At 36.0% G+C, this 21,153-nt stretch overlaps 2 protein-coding genes across 3 annotated transcripts; one reads left to right on the top strand and one right to left on the bottom strand.

The window, feature by feature from the left end:
- Positions 1-1,581: 1,581 nt before the first annotated feature.
- Positions 1,582-19,486, bottom strand: LOC124643435. 2 transcript variants are annotated; one of them, XM_047182422.1, is made up of 6 exons: positions 19,457-19,486; positions 18,492-18,569; positions 4,510-4,633; positions 3,953-4,038; positions 3,012-3,159; positions 1,582-2,370 (listed from the first exon to the last, which is right to left on the bottom strand). In XM_047182422.1, the coding sequence occupies exons 2-6, from the start codon at positions 18,503-18,505 to the stop codon at positions 1,939-1,941; spliced, it is 804 nt and encodes a 267-aa protein (XP_047038378.1). In that variant the 5' UTR covers positions 18,506-18,569; positions 19,457-19,486; the 3' UTR covers positions 1,582-1,938. The 2 variants fall into 2 exon arrangements, with proteins under 2 accessions (XP_047038378.1, XP_047038379.1); XM_047182423.1 differs by lacking the exons at positions 18,492-18,569; positions 19,457-19,486 and adding an exon at positions 5,796-5,940.
- Positions 15,536-17,881, top strand: LOC124643434 (zinc finger protein 493-like). The gene has a single exon (XM_047182421.1). It carries the CDS (start codon positions 15,641-15,643, stop codon positions 17,234-17,236), a length of 1,596 nt encoding a protein of 531 aa, XP_047038377.1. The 5' UTR covers positions 15,536-15,640; the 3' UTR covers positions 17,237-17,881.
- Positions 19,487-21,153: the final 1,667 nt, after the last annotated feature.

Raw genomic sequence — 21,153 nt, 5'->3', positions numbered from 1 at the left:
TAAAAGGTCCACGTATTTATCTTCGTCACTATCAGCGAGAACATTTGTGAATAAAATTAGTAATATCACCAACATCTTAGTTCATGACATTTTTTTTTATGTTTTAAATGGCGGTTAGTTCTATTGGATACTAATTTCAGATTAGAAAGTCAGTTATTTGATTGAAACCGACCGTAGAAATTGTAATTGAGAGATAAGGATTAATTAGATTTTTCCAATGAGCTATATTCTTATGGCTAGTTTATGGAACGGGCGGTTATCTGCGAAAGTAACAAGAGAATTCTTCTATATTCCATTTGAGACGGCACTAAACTGAAACTATCCACCAATCCACCAAGGTAAAAAAACCATCTTGATAGGTCTTTTTACACAGAGCCATATTAGGTATAAAAACATGCCGAAATATTTTGAGCAGCAGATTACATTTTACTGTTGTTATCGTATTTACATTGATTTTAAATTGTTTTTTTAGCTTAATTTTAGGTTTAAATAAAAAGTCTTGTCAAGATTGTGTATCTTGTTAAGTGCTAACTCAATAATGGAGTATAGGTTCATATTGCAAGGTGCAAGTAAATAAAGTGAAAGTTATTTATTTCATTTAGACCTCTACAAGCATTTATGAACGTCAAAAATTATAGGTTTCATTCTAGCTATAGTCATAAATATAAAAAGGTTTGAGCCTAATTGTGAGTTATAAAACTATGATATGTTTTGCAATTTACTAAAACTATGATTCATCCTCCGAGCCTTTTCCCAATCATGTTGGGGTCGGCTTCCAGTCTAACCGTATTCAGCTGAGTACCAGTGCTTTACAAGAAGCGACTGCCTCTCTGACCTCCTCAACTCAGTTACCCGGGCAACCCGATACCCCTTGGTTAGACTGGTGTCAGACTTACTGGCTTCTGACTACCCGTAACGACTGCCAAGGATGTTCAATGACAGCCGGGACCTACAGTAAACGTGCCATCCGAAACACAGTCCATGGTGTCCAAGATATACATAGAAAGTACATACAAACTTAGAAAAGTTGCATTGGTAATTGCCTGACCTGGGATCGAACCCGCGCCCTCATACTTGAGAGGTTGGTCCTTTACCCACTAGGCCACCACGACTTCCTAAAACTATGATTGTCTTGCTTAATTCGTATATCCTATGTGGCGGATCAATTATTAACCTTCTCTGAGTGATAGGAGGCCGAAGCCCACAGTGAAACTATGCCTAACAGTGATGTGGGAACTTACAAACAAAATAAAAACGCCCTCGTCACAAATGAACAATATCATTTATTTAATCTTCAATTTCTCTATTTACATTAACTTAGAACTAACTTATTATAACTTAGTTTACACTTGGCCACTCAAAACTTAGGCTAAGGCATGATGTAGACTATTTTCATTGATTGGACTTTCATAGAACTAGAATTTTGATTTAAATCCTACTTATCCCTACTAATATTATAACTCTGTCGGTCTGTCTGTCTGTTACGCTTTCACGTCTAAATCACTGAAATGATTTTAATAAAATTTGGTACGGAGATAGAATTGACCTTGAGAAAGAACATAGGAGAGTTTTTATCCCGGAGTTTTGAAGAATTCTCTCGGAATCGCGATATAACCGAACTCTACGCGAGCGAAGCCGCGGGCGGTAGCTAGTATTATATAAATGCGAAAGTTGAAAGGATCTTTGTTCCTCTTTCACGCAAAAACAACTAGATGGATTTTGGTGAAAAGAATAACATATACTTTTTATCAGGTTAAGGGATGTTTCCACAGAAATCGCTAAAAACCACTGGCAGAAGTTATTCGAAAGTAATTTTAAGTTATATGCCCATTAATCTCTCAGAATTACAAAATAAAGTCCAAAAAATACACCGAAGAATACAATCATTTTGTCATTACCGATCAATAACAGTAATCAATGACAAAAGAAAATCAAAAATCAGACATCACCATTAAACCTTAACGAACCTCTCTTCATATTTCTCGCATTTCTCATATTTCTCTCCATAATCAGTCTATCCATTTCTTCCTCTCTTCTCTGTTCTAACTCTGCATCTTCCACATCAGGATCCATTGTCTCTATAACTGCTTCTATCAGCACTGGACTACTTTCATCACTTTTTGCAAACCCAACACCTTTTAAATGGTCTTTTACTTCTTCGTTCATATCTTTACCTAAATTACCCATAATCATATTGTCCATGACTAAGTTTTCTCTTCTCTTGTCTTGCTTCCTTTTTTGGATTTTTCTCTTGTTTGCTACTTCTTCTGTCTTGTTTGTTTCCTTGCCTATTTCCATGTTGAGATGGTAGAAATCGGGAGAGTCTTTGCAATCGATTGAATCTGCCGGTCGCGTGCAAGTTAGGGCTTCCTGTGAGTTTGAAATGATTGTGAAGTTTAGCAAATGGTCATTGGTTTATTTTTGATGGTTAAAAGATTCCTTTAATTATACTTAATAGTACTGATCCAAGTTCAGAACACTGAAGGTATTTAATATGAATTATCTATAGATGTCTCATTTCACGAAAGCGGGTGAAATATAATTGTTTGTGTACGGTAATTAATGCAATCTCCGTGATATGTAAGACCCACTTTGTCTAAAAATCGTCTGAAACCTTCAAAACAACAAAGCTTAACTCCTTTACAGTGCATTCCAAATCTGGACCCTTATATGGTATTTGATTGTCTCTCTACAAGAATTTGCTTAAGAAGAATCATATATGAAATTGATTGATTTTTCACGCATTAACGAATTAACTGAGCCTGAAACATCTGTGCCTATTTCCTTTTTTAAATCGCTTAGGTGCGTTTTGCAGTCACCCAAACCATCGGTGCTGACAGCTACGCGAGCCATTTGTCTAAACATATATAGTCTGCGCTGATGGCTACGCGTTATTCAAAAACGCAGCGTAGAATCCATACTTTTTTGGCCGTCAGCACTGATAGTCAGCACGCGATCAATGTAACTGTATAATTAGCCTTAATTGTATGCAAAACGCCTCTTTTTCTTACCTGATTAAACACAGTCTCGCTGGGACAGATGAAACTCCAGCGGTATGTCACGTTGCGTCCGGAGGGAGTCTGCGAGGGGAGGCACACGTGGAACACTTGACAATCGTTGTCCACGTCTGCGTAATAGCCGTATGTGCGGTTTTCACAACTGTTGGAGAAAATAAGGGGTTAATTTTAGAGATGTCAGCAACCCCAGCGGGGCCCAGCAGGGCCAAGGCCCGCCGGGGCTGCGGAATTGTTCGCGCGAGTTACCGCGGCCCTGGTACCTAAAAGGCCTACGACAGAACACGACGGTTTTTAGTCTGACACTCCCTCGCCGCTGCTAACCCACAACGGGAGGGGTCATTTGATGATTTTTAACGTCGTTAAAAAAGGGGTTAATTTCAATATTATGTTAAAAAGAAAATTGTTCGAGTATTGTTCAAGTAAACGACCGAGATATGACAAAATAAAAGAACTATTTGTATAAACATCATAATCTCCCGAGCCTTTTCCCAACTATGTTGGGGTCGACTTCCAGTCTCACCGGATGCAGCTGAGCACCAATGTCCCATAAGGAGCGACTGCCTATCTGACCTCCTCAACCCAGTTACTCGGGCTACCCAATACCTCTTGGTAAGACTGCGTTTATTTCAATATAATGTTTAAAAAAAAATAAGTCTGTAAACGACCGAAAAATTGGTGACAAAAGAAAAGAACATATGTATACCTGAATGTTACAATATGTTATGTTTATGGTAACATAATGTTATGTATAAATATCCTAATTGAAATCCTCTTTTTTGGGAGGTCGGTTAAAAAAAGTTGCCAGACCGATTTGACCGTCAGTCTGTATTGAAGAAGAAGACATGCTACGCAGACCATAAATAAAAAGGGGAAATAACAGAAAGATAATAATGAAATCAGTCCATCAGTTTTGGAGATAAAAGTAAAATACTCACCTGAAAGTGTCAGTGATATTTTCCCGGATAGAAGAAGCATTTGCTGGTAAGTTCAAGGTGTCCGCTTTCGTTTGATTTGTCGCTTCCTGGAAAAATATATTAAATTCTAAGTTCATCTCACAAAAACAAAAATGTATTTCTTGTGAGCCAACTAGTACTAAGTAAGTTCGCAGGTCGCTATGCCATTTTGGCAAAATAAATATGTTGGTGTCGACTTCCAGTCTAAACGTATATTTAAAAATAGTTTAAAAAACTAAAAAACAGTCATGTATTGTCATTAGAACTCAGGGCGTGTGCAAAATTTCATCTTAATCGAAGGCCGGGAAGTGGGTCAAATTAAGATTCCAAGATTTTCTTACATACATAGACAAGTGAAGCTAATATGCTTTGTTAAAAAACAAAATGTAAAAATATTATTTTATAATATTATATTATTTATATTTTTGGAAGTTATATTCAAAAATATTGCTGAGTTATTAGTAAATAAAATTTTACAAGAGACGCAGGTGAAACCGCTTACCAAAACGAACTAGTCAAAGATATAAAAATCAACATACCCTTAATGCAGTGATGACGACCTCATCATCTTTTTCCACCTTCCTCACGAGCTGAGCATTGATGTGCATCATCATAAGCAATATGACGAAATGTCTGACTCGAAGAGACGCCATCTTGGATCCCCTGGTAAAATGGTAAGGAGTTATTTAGATAAATAAATAAATCAACTTTATTTCATTTTGTATACAAATAAGAATTTGGATAATTTGTCGATAGAACCTGCAGATACCTTAAACGCAAAAATGATTTAATAGGAATGAAGATTTTCATTAAAAAAAATTGTCTACAAACTACTACCTAAGTAATAATTTAAAAACTTATTCAGCGAAGTATTTGACACAGCAAAACGCAAAGCAGCAAACCTATATATTTTTTGTTTTTTTTTTAACCGATTGCTCAGAAGAGGTACATTTACGATACACTGTATTGAAATACTTGACACCCACAAATAAGTGATTTACAAATTCACATAATATAATTAAAATTTTTTGACACTTAGAGCGCGCGCACTTGAAACTTTTAGTCGGCCGATAGTAGTTGTTTTGGGCTCATAAATCAGTATGAAGATGACAACACACACGTAACAACTATGAGGTATTTGTCCATTATCAGACCGACTAAAAACTTTGATTGAATGCTCAATTTTCAACAAAAAAAAACGGGCCTTCAGTCGGCCGGCTAAAAAGACTGCGTTCTTAATAGGAGCACCACAATCCACTAGTATGTAGATCCTGATATTCGCAGGTCACTAGCCATTATAGCTGAAGTATTCTTTTATAATCATTTTCATTCCATAATATTTTCCATTAAGAAGTATATTATGGGAAAACAAAAGAATTCCTTATAAACATACCACAACCAACTTTTCTACAATAAACTGGTTAGATCTGTTTTATATACATATCTATGTATATAATATGAAATTTAAAAACTATGGTGAGTAGGTATTTTATTGACCCAAGGAATGCTGTCTCTTCTCATACAAGAAAAAAAATAATAAAGTTAAGTTAAAGTTAGTTAGGCTATATTTTATCCCGGTATGGACAGTAGTTCCCACGGGACGCGGGTGAAAACGGCTAGTTACACAAAGACACTTCACATCCTCCGAGCCTTTTTCCCAACTATGTTGGGGTCGGCTTCCAGTCTAACCGGATGCAGCTGAGTACCAGTGTGCCACAAGAAGCGACTGCCTATCTGACCTCCTCAACCCAGTTACCCGGACAACCCGATACCCCTTGGTTAGACTGGTGTCAGACTACACTTGATTGCAAAGAAAATGACTCACCAATTATTTATTTTTTTTGTTTTTTTTTTCACAAACACAAGTCACTGTATATAATGTATGAAGCACTGTATACTAGTGGTGACACCGGGGTTGGCGCATATGTCTCTATGGGCACTGCGGGTGAAGTGGACGTCTTTTATAAATGTCCGGGCTGTACTTCAGTTGAGGAATTCGCAATGATTTTTGTAGGGTTAGCAGAAAAATGTGTGTTTTTTTTTTTTGTTTTTTTATTTTTTTGTATAGGTTTTTTTTTTCGCTGGTGTAATAGCATAGAAGGTTTATGAATTAACATGTGCAGTATTTTTGAGAAATAATATATAGGTATATATTATAAATATTGTAAATACCTGCAAATAGATTTATGTCAAATTATAAGGAGTTCGCACAAAATACTCGATATTTCATTAGCATTCCATATGTTATACAGGTGGTACATTTTAGAGTCTAGACACAATATGAACCTTATAAAGCAAACAAATTGGCAATTACAATATTGGCTACTTATTGGCATCCTTGTTTTATTCGTTTCGTATATTTATTGCCGAAGAGCTGTGCTAAAAATTCCGAAGTCGACTACTATTGACTTCACTACAAGAAAAAAATCTTATCGAGCCAATGGTTTCTGAGATTAGCGCGTACGAAGAAACAAAGTCTTTATAATCATAAAAATACACATGAGTATATTTATTACTTTATAATATTAATTTCGTACTCTTCACATCTCCTCAACTCTCCTCAACAGATAATAAGTTGCATACCTTTAAAAAAAAAAAAAGAACTTTACAAAAATTAAATACTACTTATTCTGCTAACCATACATTGATCTTGGCTTGGGCAGTCTCATAGCGATGTGACGTGAAAACTAAATGCCTTAACAAAAACACCAGTACATTACCCATTGATACCACATTCTATAGAATCCTGCACGTTTGCTTTATTAGCTCATCAAGGACTTTTTACTATTTGGCTAGCCATTTCCTATGTACTCATGTCCATTCTGCTTCCCCTCGGTAGTGAAATTTTCTGGATTTTGGGTGCCATCGTCATCCTGTCTAGCCTTTTTTAAACTATGTTGGGGTCGGCTTCCAGTCTAACAGGATGCAGCTGAGTACCAGTGTGCCACAAGGAGCGATTGCCTATCTGATCTCCTCAACCCAGTTACCCGGGCAACCCAATACCCCTTGGTAAAACTGGTTGACAGACTTTCTGGCTTCTGACTACCCGTAACGACTGTCAAAGATGTTCAAATGACAACCGGGACCCACCAGTTTAACGTGCCTTCAGTAACACGGAAGAACTCGTTTTGACAGGTTCACCCATCCACGGATCGACCGCGTCAAGCGTTTATTGACGCTACTCATTATACAGGTGCTACATCATCTCCCGAGCCTTTTCCCAACTATTTTGGGGTCGGCTTAAACTATATACACAGATGCTATGACATACTAAAACATTTTATTTATAAAACATCTGTTAAAGGGAACTGGGTTAAGAGTTTGAAAAGAGTGTCTATGGAGTTTCTTGCCGGTTCTTCTTCATGATACAAACTTCGTGGAACCTTGACGTTTCGTAAGAGTTCTCATAGGCTTATTTTATATACAAAAATAAATAAAGGACAATGCCAGGGTCTGGGCTCATAGTTTGCCCAGCAGTGGGAGTAGTTCCAGAGGGTTCCTTAGTGCACTCTGAACACGTAATGCAAATATTTTTGAAATCGCTCCCTGGGGTCCCGAGGAAAACCAGTTCAAATATTCTCCATGAAGAGTCACTTGACAAGGCCTGAGCCATTTGCCCAGTAGTAGGAGTGTTTGGAATTGGTTCTTTACTTCACACTTAACACGAAATTAAAATATTTTTGAAATCGGTCCCAGGGGTCCCGAGAAAAACCGGTTCAAATGTTCTCCTTAGATATTCACTTAACAAAGTCTTTGGCATTTGCCCAGTAGTGGGAGTGGTCAAAATAAGTTCTTTACTACACTCTTAACATGAAATCCAAATATTTTTGAAATCGGTCCCTGGGGTCCGGAGAAAAACCGGTTCTAATATTCCACATGAACTGTCGGTTTACAACGCCTATGTCATTTGCCCAGTAGTGGGAGTGATTGAAATAGGTTCCTTACTTCACTCTTAACATGAAATTAAAATATTTTTAAAATCGGTCCCAGGGGTCCTGAGAAAAACCGGTTCAAATGTTCTCCTTAGATAGTCACTTAACAAAGTCTTTGGCATTTGCCCAGTAGTGGGAGTGATTGAAATAGGTTCCTTACTTCACTCTTAACATGAAATTAAAATATTTTTATAATCGGTCCCAGGGGTCCCGAGAAAAACCGGTTCAAATGTTCTCCTTAGATAGTCACTTAACAAAGTCTTTGGCATTTGCCCAGTAGTGGGAGTGATTGAAATAGGTTCCTTACTTCACTCTTAACATGAAATTAAAATATTTTTATAATCGGTCCCAGGGGTCCCGAGAAAAACCGGTTCAAATGTTCTCCTTAGATAGTCACTTAACAAAGTCTTTGGCATTTGCCCAGTAGTGGGAGTGGTTAAAGTAAATTCTTTACTTCACTTTTAACATGAAATTAAAATATTTTTGAAATCGGTCCCTGGGGTCCGGGTGAAAAACCGGTTCTTATATTCCACATGAACAATCGCTTCACAAAGCCTGTGCCATTTGCCCAGTAGTGGGAGTGATTGAAATAGATTCTTTACTTCACTCTAAACATGAAATCAAAATATTTTTGAAATCGGTCCCAGGGGTCCCGAGAAATTAATCTGATAAGACTTTTCTGCCAAATAAGTCTTAGGATCTCGCTGTCAGGATCCAGTGCTGGAAAATGTTGGAATGGGTTTTTTTTACTGTGATTTTCAAATAAATTCTAAAAGCGTTGGATTCTAATAAGAACTGACAATGATTTTCTGAAAAAAAAGGCAATTACCGCAATATTTTTGAATTTACGGTTTAAATCTACAAGGTGCCTGCGCAATAAGCTATCTTCTAGAAAAATCTTATCAAGAGGAATAAAATAAGCTCGAACATGAGGTAGTTAGTAGATACCATTGAGGAGTTCCCTCGTCTCTCTGTCGTCTCCATTGTCAGGTCAGATCTTAACCTTTACAGTTTTGTGGTGTCTGACACATATACCCGAATGACAAGGTTTTACTCGATTTGTGTCTACAATTTTTCCAGAGTCGCTCCCGATTTTTTTAGAGGTTCCATCACCAGACCCTGGGCCGGATGACAAATGAACCATTGAGGAAGTAAGCCCTTACAAACAATAAAATAATTGTTGAAATCAATTGGTAAACGACGGAGTTATGCACGTACAAACGTAAAAAGAATACAAATGAATTAAGAACCTCCTCCATTTTTGGAAGTCGGTTAACAAAAAGTTGTCGTGTACAATACCTCGTATTTGTCAATGAATATAATTCATTTCAATTAAGGTAATAAAAGTGGAATAGTTAAGAGTTCGTAAGCTTATTTTTATGTAATATTGAATAAGAGTCAAACCAGTTTTTCTCAGGACTCCCGGGATAGATTTCGAAATGCTTTGGTCTGGGACCTAATATAAGCCTATGGAACATAATACACTATGCAGTTACTGTGGGCAACACTTGAGCCCAACTTCCATACAAAGAATAGCATTGTCCTTTGACTTTGAATTTGAGGCCATATAGGCAATCGCTCCATGTGACACACTGGTACTCAGCTGCATCCAATTACAATGGAAGCCGACCCCAACATAGTTGAGCAGAGTCTAGGCAGATCATCTTCTGAGCCTTTTTCCCAACTATGTTGGGGTCGGCTTCCAGTTTAACTGGATGCAGCTAAGTGCCAGTGCTTTACAAGGAGCGACTGCCCTATCTGACCTCCTCAACCCAGTTACCCGGGCAACCCAATACAAGGGGTTAGACAGATTAGTGGTTAGCAAAGTCTAGGCAGATGATAGAAAAAAATATCCTTTTTAAAATTCTAAGTAGGTACATATAAAGAAAAAAAACCTTAATCCAGATATCCAAGGGTGATAAATAACTTGAACAGTTAGAAAAACTGTTATATACCTACACAGTCGCGTCGAAAATTCGCGCGACGACGCGCTCAGAATGACTAAATGAGATATTTTAGTAAAATTTACGGGATTTTTTTTATTGTTCCAACTGTAATGGGGTCTGTAGGTTTTTTGCCTTTATTCGTGTTAAGAATAATTTCTTTGGGTAATCTTTTTCGAAGTGATTCAGGATTTTTTTTAGGACGATTGAGATTTTTAATGTGATATGACGACGTAAGGTAGCGTGACTACGTGATTTAGTACATGTTTCTAAATCAAAAAGCGTTTTCGACCGCATTCTGTAATTTGGGGAAATTCTGGGGAAACTTCTTTAGATAAAATGAAGCCTATGTAGTATATATATTCGTTGGCCTATTCTCCCTCGATAAATAGGCCAACGAATACTGAAAGAATTAATTAAATCGAATCAGTTGAGAAGAGGGCAAATGCGCAATATTTAAAAGGATAGATTTTAAAAACTTTATTTATTTATCATTATCATCCTCCTGCCCTTCTCCCAATTTTATTTGTGGTCGGCGCAGCATGTTTTCTTCTTCCACACTCTTCTATCTGCCGTCATCTCACAAGCAACATTCTTTCTTACCATGTCGCCTTTCAAATTTCATGACCCCCAAAAATGATGAATAAAAGACATGGTAAAAAATATTATTTGAATCACGTCTTTCTAGTTTTAAAACACACTAAAAAAATCTAGACAAATGACATAAAAAAAACACGAGATGTACAAAGAAATCTTGATAAAACGACTTGAGATGCACTTGAACTTTTATTTTACCGTTTTTTCTAAAAGTTAGGTATGTTTCGGAAATAATCTGGAGTCTAGATCTTAGCGTTTAGACCCCTAAAGTGAGTCATCTTGACTGTTGTAATCTAGGCGGATTAGTGGAGTCGCCTTTTGTTTTTTTTTTGGTTTGGAAAACTTATCCTACAAAAAAAATAAGATAAGTACTAAAAGAACTGAGAACCTCCTCCTGTTCTGAAAGTTGGTTAATTAACTTACGTTTATACCTATTGAGATGAGAATGTATTTTCATAAATTTCAATTTTTAAAGTTCTACCACAGATTACCTTAATAGTCACTGTTCTACGCCCTAGGGATAAAAATGGAAAGGTATAGCTTAAGACTCCGGTGTTCGTCTGTCCGTCTGTAACCAGGTTGTATCTCTTAAAGAGTGATAGCTAGACCGCTGAACTTTTCACAACTTATGTGTAATTAAAAACATAAAAAAACGATACGGTTGTACGATGTCAATGTTGTCAAAAATACACTAATAAACATTAGTGATATTGGTATTTATTTGCTGAGTTTCGAACCCACACTCTTTCTTCAAAAGCTATATAACCACAAGACCACTACCTAAAAATATTTTACTCACAAAAAAATATATTACAAACGCTACTCATTTTCGTCTACAAGTCTAGCCAAAAGATCAGTGACCCCGTGCGAATATAAATACACACAGATACACAATAACTCTACATTTAATCGTGTTTAGAATATAATAAATACTAATAATGCAATTATAGTAATAGCCCAATTTATCTGCATTAAGTTGCATTGCAATGATCACGTGAAAAACCCGTTATTTTGAACTGTAAAATATATATCTACTTTTTACAGAAGAGTAAAACCTCTCGCAAACTGAAAGCTTTTAGTCTTCCGATAGTTTGTTTGGGCTCATAAATCAGTATGAAGATGTATGGTAGTGCGCACATTACAAAGATCGGATATTTAGCCGGTATCAGACCGACTGAAAACTGATTGGAATCAAGATTTTTATATTGGTTAAAAGAGGAGTTTCTCATTTTGATCTGGTTCGCAGGTCGAACTTATTTTGATGGGATTTTCAGCATAGTATGTATCAGACTTAGAGGTTTAAGGTATATTAAATATTAAAGTTTACTTTATGGAAATGATTTTTGGAATTCAATTGAAAAGAAGAATACGTTTTTATAAGTTAAGTAGGTGCAGGAAACAGGGCAGGAGGAAGAAGAAGGTGCCATCGTCGTCAAAGCTGAAAAACGTTCACTGCTGGACTGCTGCCTCGTACGTCGCAGTCGGCTAAAAGACGAAGTTGGTTTGCAAATCACTTCAAGAACGTTAAGAAAGGTGCCAAATGAGGGAACTTCCCGCACATACATAAAAATTATAAAGCCTTAGCCTACTAGCTTCTGCCAGCGGTTTCACCCGCATCCCGGGGGAACCTCTGCACGAACCCGGATAATAAGTACCTAGCCTATAGCCTACCTCGATAAATGGGCTAGGTATCTAAAGCAATTGAAACTTAACCAATTTTACAAATCGGACCAGTAGTTCCTGGGATTAGAGCGTTTAAACAAACAAACTCTTCAGTTTTATAATATTAGTATTGTACACATATACACAGATAAGTCTAACTCGATAAAAAGACTATCTTAACGCTGAAAGAATTTAACAAACGAACTATTGATTGATTGATTCTCATAATATAGATACCTATAGATATATTGTATACTTATTCTACGTCATCAATGTAATAAAAATGCCAGCACGTTGAGACTTCGACAATTTACGTACAAAATACCTACCAAAAGTACCGTTATTTCTAAGATACTGTACTTACTTATCTTATCTGCCTAACTTTTTCCCAACTATGTTGGGGTCGGCTTCCAGTCTTACTGGATGCAGCTGAGCACCAGTGTTTTACAAGGAGCGACTGCATATCTGATCTCCTCAACCCAGTTATCTGGACATCCCTTGCAAGATGAACTGTTTGATTTCCAGACTTTCCAACTTCTCACTACCAGTAACGATTACCAAAGAACAATGTCAGACGTCCATAGTAACTTAGGCTCAATAAAAATATTTCATGGACAGTGAAAATTTTTACAGTTTTTTGTGTAGTTTAATGTCAGAAGCTTTTCTATGTTTTCCACTTTTGCATTGAACTTCTCAAAACCAAATTATTCAGACATTGTAAATTGGAGTTTATTTCGAAAAATGATAAAATGATATTTTTTTCGAAAAGTTCTAGATAACAATTAAATATTTTATAAGAAGTTAGTATTTTATATTGAAATTGTTGTAGTAAAGAACTTTTTGTCCGTGAGAATTTAGTTTTAAAAGTTGATTGGGCCGAAACCTGATATTGTTCTTTATCGTGCTTTTCGAAACTCGGAGGTAATAATCACGACAAGATGGTCACCCATTCACGGACTGCAAAGACTATAGGAACCTAAATAGTTTATGACGGACTTTCCAAATTACGATTTGCAAAACCACTTCCGCCACCCCGTAAGCTATCCTAAGCTCCTCACAGGTATTTCGATACTGCAAACGTAATTTCATCTTAAGACGGTACCCCGAGCAAATGACCTTGAGCCTCTGCGCCATACAAAGTCGGCGCAAGAAATACGTAGCGAGAACGCTCATTATTTAAAATTTTTATAAAATAAAATGTTCGTGTTTTGAAAAAAATAAAATTACCATAATGTTCGTTATTAAATTACCTATCTATTAGTTTAGGTAGCAAATAAAAATAATACTTTACGAAGAGATGCATCTTATTAGTGATTATTTCTCATTTCTGTGGTTTCGTTGTGACCCTCTAATTAAACATTACGATACTTAGAAAAAAAAAGAAAACTACCATTTTGGAGTCAAGATTATATAGAAATTTAATGTGTTTTTTATTAGAAGGTATTGCTATTGAATAAAGAGAAGTTGACTTCGAAAAACTGCACAAAAAACGACTGCCGCTGCGTTTTGCACGGGAACGCGCCTTAAACGGTTGAGCAATTTTGAAACCACAACAGGCTGAGAAGTTACAATGCAAAGATAATTATGTGGATTTAATACATAATTCTTTTTAAAAATCACATAAATAGTGTTCATTTTATAAATGGCACGATGTATTTTAATTTTAAAACAGGGTCAGATGTACCTACCTATGTAGGTATTTTTCTGAGCCGTGACTTGATTTATAAAATCATTACCTATATTATCATCGGAATAACTTGAAAATAACTTTAATTTAAAATCTCATAGTTAGGTCCCTGCTGTCATTGAATATCTTTGGCAGCCGTTACGGGTAGAAGCCAGTAAGTCTGACAACCAGTCTTATCGAGGGGTATTGGGTTGCCCGGGTAACTGGGTTGAGGAGGTCAGATAGGCAGTCGCTCCTTATAAAACACTGGTACACAGCTTCATGCTGTTAGATTGGAAGCCGACCCATCCATTTTGCAATCACATTAAAAATAACTTTTTAAATTACAGATTTTAATCCGTGTGCATAATTTTACTATTTTTAGTTTCAAAATTATAGACATTTATCATTGAGTTGATATTATGTAAAGTCTGAAAATATGAGAATCTTGACCCCTTATATAGCATGGATACTTATCTATTGCTTAATGGTAAATATTCAAAATTATTGCAGAAGTAGGTAAGTACTTAATACCTACTAATTATATTTTTCAGCGTAGGTAAAGGTGGGCGTGAAAAGTGATTAATATTACTTACTGTCTCACAATTATGACTTAGTAATGAAATAGCCACTTGCCTTCCCGACTTTTTTTTACATTTTAACTAGCATTCATGATTGTACAAAAGGTTCAACTAAAGACAGTTAAGGCAAAATATACTTAAACAAATCTGAGTATGAAATATTGTATGTGCTTAGTAGAAGATTTAAATATATGCCTATACCTACCTCCATAGATATTTTTATACATGATGCTAAATGTTATGTAAAAGATCGCTAAGGTCATTGGCATGAAGGCTTTATTCAGTATTCCATAGTCGTTCATATTGTTATTCGCAGACCACTGTGAATCTAAATAAATTGATACTATGTTATTTGATAGTATCATTTTGTGTGATACGCAGAACTTATTCTACTGGCATTCGGCCCTATTTTCTTGTATAAAAGTTTAAGAAAGCACTAGGTAGGTATAAAAAAACTATTTATACTATAAGTACCTAGGTAAATAGGTATGTATCGAAGGGCAGTTTATAACTTACGAATGTTTTGTAAATTAAATGCCTACATCATCATCCGATCATAATATATTATAGTTCTTGTAATAATATTTTATTTAAGAAAAAAATGTGCCTGTTATGGGAAAAGAAATAAAAAAACCTAAACTAAATTAAACAATCGCTTGCTTATTTTCACGCTTAAAATACCGCCATCTATCATTCTTAAAATACCGCCATCTAGTATCCATGAAAGAAAACAACTGGTCAAAATAAAAACACTTGTTGCAAAGAAAATACAATAGATGGCGCTTGTAAATGCTGATTCAGTGTTGCTAGTTTTGAAGCATACTTTCTAAATGTTAATTCAAAATGAAACATCGGGAAATTACATATTGGTAAACTGTAATAGCTTGTTATCATTACTAAATATATTAAAAATCCGATTAACAAACTAATTTAGTTACACATTAATATCGTTTGAACTGATCGTAGTATCACGATAACTTTTAAGTATTAACTGAGTAACTTCAAGTCACTTCGTTCTTTTTTTAGTCTGCACTATTGATGTGTGACGTTTTTTTGCATTCATATTAAAAACGCTACAGCTTAACGCTTATGTTAAATAAAGGGCAAAGTAAAAATATTAAATAAGTCAAGCGTTAAGTGATCTCGTAGAAGATTTTCTCTCAACACATTCTTGGCAACACTAACGCGTCTATTGTCAAAATGGTTGTTTATCATTGAAGTCATTCACATTTTTTCCGAAAAATATACATTTTACAATCGAATGAAGTAAATTTAGTTCATAAATAACAATGTGTGACGAAGACGAAGCCTTCTGCCGACTGTGCGCCGAACCAACGAACAAAGAAACGTTAATTTCCCCAGACGACGATGTCGGAATCAATTCCAAAATAGCTTCGAAACTATCCTGGATAAATATCGATGTTTCAACTACAGATACTCTTCCAAAAAGCATTTGTTTCTCATGTTTCGACTTATTAGAACGTACTTGGTCCTTCTTACACAACGTGAGGACCGCACAAACAAAATTGAACGAGATTTTCTTAAATAAAGATGATAAAGAAAATTTGTGTTCCGAGGTGAAAAAGTTACAAAATAATGAGGGAAAACCCGTGAATGTGGACTGGGAAGACTTTCAGGACGTCAAAAGAGATGTTAAACCTGAAATTTGTGAGGAATTGCAGATTGTAGACCCTAATTCGTTGTTAGAATTAGCTTCTGTTAAAGTGGAGAGAATAAGTGCTGAAAATATACTCCAAAACTCCGATGGTTTTCACAGTACTGACTCTGACGCGCCTTTATACATGTCTGTTAAGAAGAAAAAGCTTAAAAAGAAAAAGAAGTTAAGGTACAACTCTGATTTGGATACTGAAAACAATGCAAATGAGATAGAACAGGGTGCGTCTCTCACTTGGGACGAGTACATGTGCCGATGTGCTGACTGCGATGCTCAATGTAAGAACATAATGTCTCTACGGTTACATGCGTTACACATACATTCCCGTTGTTGCACATTCAAGTGTTCCGATTGCGGTAAAGTGGTAAATAACTACAAATCTTTTGTTAACCATGTTCGTACACATAAAAAACTACTTAGATACTGCTGTGAATTTTGCAACAAGTTATTTACTATGGCAGCTTATTTAAAAAAGCATAGAAACACGTCGCATTCAAACGCATACAGACTGACATGTCAAAACTGTGGTTCTGTCTTCGAAAATGAAGAACTATTGCAAGATCACATAATATTATACGCAAAACCATTCAGAAAACGGGCTGTAAAATGTGAAAAGGAGTACGAATTGAAATGCGAACATTGCAATAAGGAATTCAAATCCCGGAGTAACTTACAACAGCATAAATTGGTACACACGGAACGTAGCCGTGATTTCTCCTGTCACATATGCGGTAAGATGTTCTTCACTAAAGGAACTTTGAGTACGCATATGATGACTCATGAAGACACGAAACCTTTCAAATGTGAATTCTGTCAAATGACGTTCCGTGCTCGAGGAAATCTACAATCCCACATCAGTTTACACTCTGGTGCGAAACCATTTGTCTGCGAACAATGCGGAAAAAGCTTCCGAGTAAAAAGACACTTAAAATCCCACTCTATAGTACACACGGACTTAATGCCTTACGTTTGTGAATATTGTAATAAAACGTTTAGGTTTAAAACACGTTTGAATTTACATTTGAGACAGCACACGGGTGCGAAACCGTATAAATGTATTTATTGTCAGCGAGATTTCACGAATGGGTCTAATTTTAAGAAGCATATGAAACGTAGACATAATATTGATACTTCTAGAAGACGGGTTAATATTATTGTTGAAAATGATAGAAGTATTGAAGCTAGTGACGCAGAGGCTAATCAAACATAAATATTGTTATAAAGTTTTTTCAGAGTACCCAAAGTAACACGGGATCCTTGTCATCTCCTGAGCCTTTTCTCAACTATGTTGGGGTCGGCTTCCAGTCTAAAAGGATGCAGCTGAGAACCAGTGTGCCACATGGAGTGACTGCCTATCTGACCTCCTCAACCCAGTTACCCGGGCAATGGTAATTTGGGTCCGCAAATCATATGTCACCATGCTGTATCTCATAAACCGTGATAGCTAGACAGTTGAAATTATCACAGTTAATGTATTTCTGTTGCAGCTTTAATGACAAATACTGAAAACCATAAATATAATAAATTACCATAAATCATCAGTTTAAATATTAAACAATATAAACCAAAAAAGGGGTGTTGGCATTTTTAAAATTGACCGGCATTTGAGAGAACTAGCTACTATACTCATCTGGATATAATATACCAACAAGATTTATCTTCATGCCAAGTTTCATCTAAAGTGGTTCAGCCTTTTTCAGCTACAAACAAATAGACAATTAGACTGCCAGTAGAACTCAGTTTTAATTTAAAAGATTGTTAGCTATATTTGTACCATTTCTGTTAATAGTATTAATTATTTTAATTAAAACCCATATACAGTACTTAGTAAGTAAATAAAGCAATATTTTATTTATTTGTTGGTGTTTTCATTTTGTAAACCTATAAAATATCAAACAAGCCGTTTTCCTGCGGTTTCATCCGCGTCCCGTGGGAACTACTGCCTGTTTCCTGATAAAATATAGCCTTTGTTATAGTAGCTTCCCAACAGTGAAAGGTTTTTTCAAATCGCCTCAGCAGTTTCGGAGCCTTTACAGTGCAAAGAAACAAAATAAAAATCCTCTTTTTTACATTAGTGTATATAGATAGATAGGTAGGTATTCAATATTTGGGTTATTCCCGCTCGGTAACACCCTTTCGTCAACACTGTTGACGATCGGGAAAAAAAAAGTTTCGTTCGTTCACAGTTGACGAACGCTACTTATTATTTTAGTGTAAAATGGTTATTATGCACATGATAAGGCCACTTTTATTTTCTAGTTAATTGTGTTTTAAAAGATCTAACATAATCCATTAAAACATTTAAAAAATCCATGACATTTTATTTCCATATTTTAAAAATAAAAACCAGCATTCATGGACACTGTGAACGAACGAAACTTTTTTTTCCCGATCGTCAACAGTGTTGACGAAAGGGTGTTACCGAGCGGGAATAACCCCAATATTTACTTTAAGTTTATACTTACATGAAATAGGCCATGGGTTAGTGCACTTGCTTCTCAAGTACGAGTGTGCAGGTTCGTCAAGGGCGGATCCAGGGTCCACTAATGAATTGGTTAGACATTAGTTATTTGTTATACAAGAGTGCAAAGTTGCTTTTTAACCGCGGGCTCAATTTTGATGACCGAGCAAGCGAAGGATTCTAAAATTGAAACACGAGCGTAGCGAGTGTTTCAATAATTAGAATCCTGAGCGATAGCGAGGGAATCAAAAGAGCACAAGGTGAAAAATCTTTGCACTCAAGTGCAACACGTAACTTTTCATCCCACCTCATCGAGGAAATTACTAAATGCAAAAAAACAAAATGGCGCGCGAGTATCAAATTAAAAAGAAGAGCCTATTAAAGTTCATTTATTTGAAAACTCAGTTTAAAAATGAAACGAGGTTAAAAATCTATGTAAAAACAATAATAAAAATTAATTAATTAATTGAATAATTATTTTAAGCACTATTTTATTTGTTTAATATGTATTTGTTTGAGAAGTCTTATCAAGATTGTCACAAATGGAGTATTGCACGCGATGTTCTAAATTCAAATCACTTTGCCGCTCTAGAGGATAAAAACGGCTTTTGCGCTCAGATATCAAAGGGTAAAACTACTCTTTCCGAGATGGTGGGATGAAAAATGTTTTTATATACTTCTGACATGATATATAGTAACATAGCTGAAAAAAACTTCTCGTTAACGCTCACACCTTCTCTGTATGACAAGATGGCTGTAGTGTTACTGATAAAGTGTCAGTTAGTTATCTAGAAGTTATTGCTATCTGCCAGATAAAGGCAAATTACAAGCATAATTTCCGCCAGATATTGCTATCCGAGACCTGTAAAACCACATGTTATAGCATATCTCCCAGATAAGTTCCTAATAGACTATCAGCGACTTTACCAGTAACCAAGTCATAAAGCAAGTGAACTTTACATTACCTACCAGTTATATCGCGCTCCAATTAAACAGTAGCTCAATATAAACAATGAGTAACATTATACAAGATACGGTCTGTCTGTCTGTATTGTTGTCACCGTCTTTTGTTCTCGATGTATCCACGAAAACGAGTGTTATGTTTTAGTGGATATAATTCAAATTAATGATAGCAGTCATAATGGTTTTTTTTTTTTCAGAGTTTGTTATGGCCTGGATAAAGAACCTCTAAGGATGAGTGTGCAGGTTCGATTGCAAGCCAGGAAAGTACCAATGCAACTTTTCTAAGTTTGTATGTACTTTCTAAGTATATCTTGGACACCAATGACTGTTTCGGAGGGCACGTTAAACTGTGGGTCCCGGCTGTCATTGAACATCCTTGGCAGTCGTTACGGGTAGTCAGAAGCCAGTAAGTCTGACACCTGACTTACCAAGGGGTACTGGGTTGAGGAGTTCAGATAGGCAATCGCTCCTTGTAAAACATTGGTACTCAGCCACATCCGGTTAGACTGGAAGCCGACCCCAACATTGTCGGGAAAAGGCTCGGGAGAGATGATGATGTATACCTATATTATTGTTTTAGCATTATATTTATATTTACTTTAACATATATTGTTTTTTTTATATATATTACACACTGGCTAGGCAAATGACGAATTTAAGTCAATCAATACCCACTTTAACGATGTGTAAGCACTTAAACATTCATTTTTACGATGATATATTGCGTGTAAAAGAATTGTAGGCACTTTAACTCAGTGTCGTTGCGCTTGTCAAATCAAGATCGCGTGTTTTAGCAAATTAATCATACAAGTTGAGCTATTATATGCTAGCATAGATCACGTCATTAAGCTCTCTCTAGTGACGGACCTACATAAATTAGTAGCATAGATTATTTAGGTGGTATAGTTCGGCCATTCAGAGAATGCGTTCCTGACACGTCGCGATTGAACTGACGACGTAACTTTGCAATGGCGTTGCAGTTACGATAAAAATATTTTTGCTGGTTGTTTACCGTTTTAACAATTGAGGAGCATTAAAACAACATTATTATATCAATAATCAATGAATGTAGTTACGTCGTCAGTTCAATCGCGACGTGTCAGGAACGCATTCTCTGAATGGCCGATATAGTTAGGACATTTTGGACGTGCTGCGGGATTTTTGAAAGAGTTACCGCGGCCCTGGCACATAAAGGGCTTAAGAAGGAACATGCTTGGTTTTAGTCAGTAGAGTCTGACATCCCTCATGCTGCTAACCCGCAGCGGGGTAAAAAGGACATTTTTAAAGAGAAAACTGCTTCCGCCAACAGTTTCACCTGCGTCCTGGGATAACCCGGATAAATAGCCTTCCTCGACAAATGGTGCTAACTAATATGGAAAGATTTTTTTCCAAATCGGGCTAAACTCTTCAGCTTTATTATATAGTAACTAGCGACCCGCCCCGACTTCGCAAGGGTGCAATGCTATTTAATGGATGTTATGCATATGTTACAGCCAAAGTAATAAGTCTGAATATTATATATATTATCTAACTATTATTTGTAATATCCACTCAATTTGGATAAAGTGATAATTGACACAGAATTAATCACATTAACTAGCAATTTTATATAATATCTCCATAGACTTGGATAATGTAATAAAACAAGTAGGTAAACATTATTATTTCATGTTAACTACGTGTCTGGTAGCTGACCTTAATAT

The sequence above is a fragment of the Helicoverpa zea genome, chromosome 27 (assembly GCF_022581195.2).
Source record: "Helicoverpa zea isolate HzStark_Cry1AcR chromosome 27, ilHelZeax1.1, whole genome shotgun sequence".
NCBI classification, from domain to species: Eukaryota; Metazoa; Arthropoda; class Insecta; order Lepidoptera; family Noctuidae; genus Helicoverpa; species Helicoverpa zea.
Note: the sequence above shows the minus strand (reverse complement) of the source record. Positions and strands in the feature narration are given on the sequence as shown.